The 4,444-nt window shown below is 43.3% G+C and overlaps 1 protein-coding gene across 1 annotated transcript; it reads right to left on the bottom strand.

Moving 5' to 3' along the window:
- Positions 1 to 436: 436 nt before the first annotated feature.
- On the bottom strand, positions 437 to 3,885 carry Lyzl6 (lysozyme-like 6). Its single transcript, XM_013033269.1, has 4 exons — positions 3,750 to 3,885; positions 3,015 to 3,173; positions 1,923 to 2,001; positions 437 to 506 (listed from the first exon to the last, which is right to left on the bottom strand). The coding sequence occupies exons 1-4, from the start codon at positions 3,883 to 3,885 to the stop codon at positions 437 to 439; spliced, it is 444 nt and encodes a 147-aa protein (XP_012888723.1).
- Between the last annotated feature and the right edge of the window lie 559 nt (positions 3,886 to 4,444).

Genomic DNA, 4,444 nt, shown 5'->3' with positions numbered 1-4,444 from the left:
ATTAACCATTATAATGCTTATGGATGTCTCTGTTCTCCACTTTGATTATGAATGCCTGCAAGGCAATAGTATGTTTAGTACCTAACACATTCCTACTCAAGTGGATATTCAAATTTACATGGAGTTAATAATGACTAAATTAATATATGTTCTGCACAAGTAGTATTTTAATAAATCAAAAAAAAAATCCAGAGACTTGTGTATTGTGGTTCTCTTGGCTTGAAGATGATAGGAACAAGGGAATTGGGATTGGACTGACATACTGAGGAAGTCTTTAAAATATTTATTCTTGCACTCTAGTCAGTTTTACTTATGAATGGGAAGGAAGAAGAAAGAATCACGAAGTGGAGCCAAGAGGAAGTAGTGAAGATTCTCCAAGACTTCAGGAGTTCTAGTATGACTCCCTGGGGCAACAGTAGTGGCCGCAGCACCTATTTCATTGCACTTTGCATCCTGTCATCCAGTGGGAGAGTGGCCGTCCTGAACAGTGCAATATCCATTGTACCCTGTGGGGGAAAGAACATGGTTCTTATTTTCTATCGTTAGCTTTTTAAAAAAATTAACTTGTGTGTGTGTGTGTGTGTGTGTGTGTGTGCATCATTACCAGGGTTTAAACTCAGAGCCTTGTACTCTTGCTTGGTTTTTTTCACTCAAAACTGACATGCTATCATATCACTTGAGCCACATCTCCACTTCTGGCTTTTGTGGATTAAGTCTCAAAAGATTTGTCTGCCTACACTAGCTTTGAACCATGATCCTCAAATCTCAACCTCCTGAGTAGATAGGACTACAGGCATGAGCCACCAGCACCCAGCCTAATAGCTTCCTGGCCATATACTTGACCCAGTTCCTGGAGAATTTTCCCTGCAGAGCAATGCCAAGATTTCCCTTCAGCACTAGCTGTCTGGCCCTGCTGCCATCTATTGGGACCCTCTCATTCTTCCTTTAAATCCCCCTTATTCTTGGGTGCTTCTCTCTTCCCCTTAGCATGTATCCATTTTTTTCAAATCCTCTTTTCCTTCTGGAAGTAGACGGTACTGGTCTACAGGACCGAGAGATATTCGAGAAAAAAAAAATCCCAGGTGCAACCATTGACTCTCCCTTTGGAAAATATCTGTCCTAATAATCACCAATGAGTATTTCTATATAGCATTTTGAGTCTGCAAGGGACATAACTCCTTCCCGTCTCATAGCTGCTTGTAGAGGCAGCCATTTATGTTATTTACACATGTAGTTTGAATTTACAAAAACAGCAAGTGGCCATAAGAGCATCCTTTGTTGAAGAACTGACAGCTTGGAGTACCACATTTCTGTGAGAAAGTCCCCTGGGGGCACCCATGTTGTCATGCTTAACCTCTCCCATGCTTACAGATCATTGGGCCCAGAGGGAACACATGCACCAAGCTTGTCCAATCAGAATCTCTATCTCAGGATCTCGGGCAGGACTGAGCTTAGCCAGACTCTATTGTTGTTTAAGCATTTTTTGATTAAAACAAAATAAAAGAAAACAAAACAAAACTGGACACCTGTTCTCTGTGGACTGGGGAGTAGAGGAAGCTGGCTTGCAGAGAGAATAGTGACATGAATGCACCAACAGAACCAGAAACCTGCCATGGCAAGCTTTTGAACAGCCTGGTTTCCAGGGTTGACTGAAATGCCTCCAAGTCTGAAAATTAAATTATCCTCAGCTGGCTCAAGTTGTTTCCTGTTACTGCATACAAACACTTCTGTTTAATCCAACATCAGAGAAAGAATAAAAACCAGATCTTCTAACTCAAGAGTTCCAAGCCCATCCACTCTTCCACATTTCTCTAGACAGCTACAACTAGAGTGTCTAAGAAGTCCTGCCTGTGGTTTCTTTCTGTCATGTCCTCCTTCTTGGGGATCTCCCCACTAACTTTGTCCCACTGTGTCCTCCTCACCAGTTCTTCATCCCACTTGATCCAGACACAATCTTTTTTGCACATTGCATGGCTGAGATAAGGTTGGGTTCCAGAATATCTGAAATGGAGGAAGAGTTCCCCTGTAAGATATTCACAGAGAAGGACCCCAAATACAGCTTAGAACACTGGCCTTCCTACCCATGCCTGCCACCCAATTAATGAGCATTTCCAGATTAGGCAGTGCTTCTCTCCCGGGGTCCAATTGGATACCCACATAATGGCTGCTATATATCATGAGTAGGAAAGGTTGGGGGAGGGAGGTAGGAGACCTGAGATTTGGACCCCCCTTCACTACTATTTTTCCTAGCCAGGGTAGATAGGGGTTCATCTAAACTTTGTAGCGTTTCTATGGAGAAGAAAGGCCAAAGTGAATTTCTACCAAGTGAGGGAAACTCTTAAGTTAACTCTTAAAGGGGACAGTGGCCAGAGCAGGAAGGAGAAATGTGGAAGTGAGGAACAGAGTTACAGGCCCTGACAAGTATCCTAGATCAGCTCCAAGGTAAGGAGTTTGAACTTGGATCAGCAAATTTTGTATTACACAGATGTGAGTTTTATCTGAGCCTTTGAGGCTACAAGTTACTTATGGTGCTAATTCTTTCTTTCTCTTTGGTCTTGAACTACTGAGCTCAAGCTATCCCTCTTCTCAGCCTCCCAAGTACATGGTACTACAAGCACTAAACAAAATGTCAGGATCACATCTCTCTGAACCTCAGTCCGTGCATCTTTAAAGCAGGATCATTAGCAGTTTCTACTGCATGAGCAGCTGGGCAAAATGAGCAATGTGCATAAAGTACTTAGTATATACTATGTTGTTAACCAATGTTGGTTGCTGGGCCTGCTCTACTATCCCTGGCTGTTCAGAGCCTTACTGGATCCTTCTGAATGGATCTATAGAACCTCCTAACTGGATCTACAATAGGACACTAGGCAAAGCCTCTGCTCAGTCAAGGCATTCCTTGACTCTTCGATCCGTCCCTCAGAGGATATGCCCAGGCTGGGTGGGAAGCAATCTCCTGTGAGTAAAAGCTGGTCTCCCATCTCACTTTCCCCAGCCTAGGACCCTAGCCACACCTTTACAGTCCATGTGGCAGAAGTTTTCTGAGTGGCTCTTGTAGTCGTTGCACCAGTAATGGCTGTTGATCTGGAAGATGCCATAGTCATAGCTGCCATCTGCATTCTCCTGTACCTTTGATATGTTGAAGTTGCTTTCCACAAAAGCCAGGCAGAGCCCTTAGAGTGGAGAAAAGAGGGCCAGGGTTCAGGAAGGACCAAGCTGAGTGAGAAAGACAGATGGCAGAGAAAAGGAGGCAAAGACTCAGAAAGGAGAAACGAGGCTAAAAAGGCAAGATAGAGTTGGGAGGCCAGAAGTATCCACGATTTGTCATGTTCTTCTGTCCATCCATCCTATCCATCCATCCATGCATACATACATACAATTGTCCATCCATTTGTCCACCCACTAACTAACCCTTTATCCATCCATTCATCTGTCCATGCATTCATACATACATACAGTTGTCTATCCATCTATCCATCCACCAACTCACCCCTCCACCCACCCTTCTATCCATCTCTCTATCCATCCATACATACACCCATTTACTTCAATGTGAGCATTATAAGGAAATAAACTTTACAGCCTCAGATGCTAAATTTGTTTTTTGTTTGTTAAGTGCTCAAGGTTTATGGGAGGCAGCAACAATTTGAACTTGACTTGGAAAAGATAAATGGGAGAGGATTTGGGTGATGGACATGGCTAAAAGAAGATGAGAAATGGCTTGCAGGGACCAAGGCAGTGGCACTCACATTCATTCAAGGTGTAGCCTTCAAACCCATCCAAATGTTCCTTGCGCAATATCTTGGCTAATTCACAGCGACCGATGACCTGTCCATTCAGGACAAGGAGGCAGCTGGCCAACGAGATGAGCAGTGCTGTCTTCATCCTGGGAAGGGAGGAGGAGCCAGGCAGGACATATGGGGTCCTGTCTCACAAACTTCCTGATAGTTTTCTCTCACAGTCAGGGGAGTCTGGAGAGAGCAGCCAAATGAAATGTCCTTGTCTCCACACTGTATCTAGTCTCTTTCCTTGCATTTATCATTATTATATATATTTAATTACCTCTAAGTAGTAGTACTAAGAGGTTTCAAGTCAACATGTCAATTGATAGATAGATAGATTTCTTAACCAATGTCACCTTTTTTGTCATTCTTCACCTTCTGTCCCATCTCCCACACATCTCCTGGTCCATTTTCACATATATTTGTTACATATTTTGACTGTATCCACTCATCCTTCTTCTCTCCATTTGTCTGCCTCGTGCCTCCCCTAGACCTCTGGCAAAAACACCTCTCAGCTTCCTGATAGTTATTTGTATTCATTTCTTATTCAGAAAAAAACACAAGATTCACATCTCCAATTAACCAGTAAAACTCTGGAAGTAGAGGGGTGGCTCAAGTGGTAGAGTGCCAGGTAAGTGAAAAAGCTGAGTGTGAAGCTCTGA

The sequence above is a fragment of the Dipodomys ordii genome, unplaced genomic scaffold (genome assembly GCF_000151885.1).
Source record: "Dipodomys ordii isolate 6190 unplaced genomic scaffold, Dord_2.0 Scaffold165, whole genome shotgun sequence".
NCBI classification, from domain to species: domain Eukaryota; kingdom Metazoa; phylum Chordata; class Mammalia; order Rodentia; family Heteromyidae; genus Dipodomys; species Dipodomys ordii.
The sequence above is the reverse complement of the archived record's forward strand: the minus strand, read 5'-3'. Positions and strand labels throughout refer to the sequence as shown.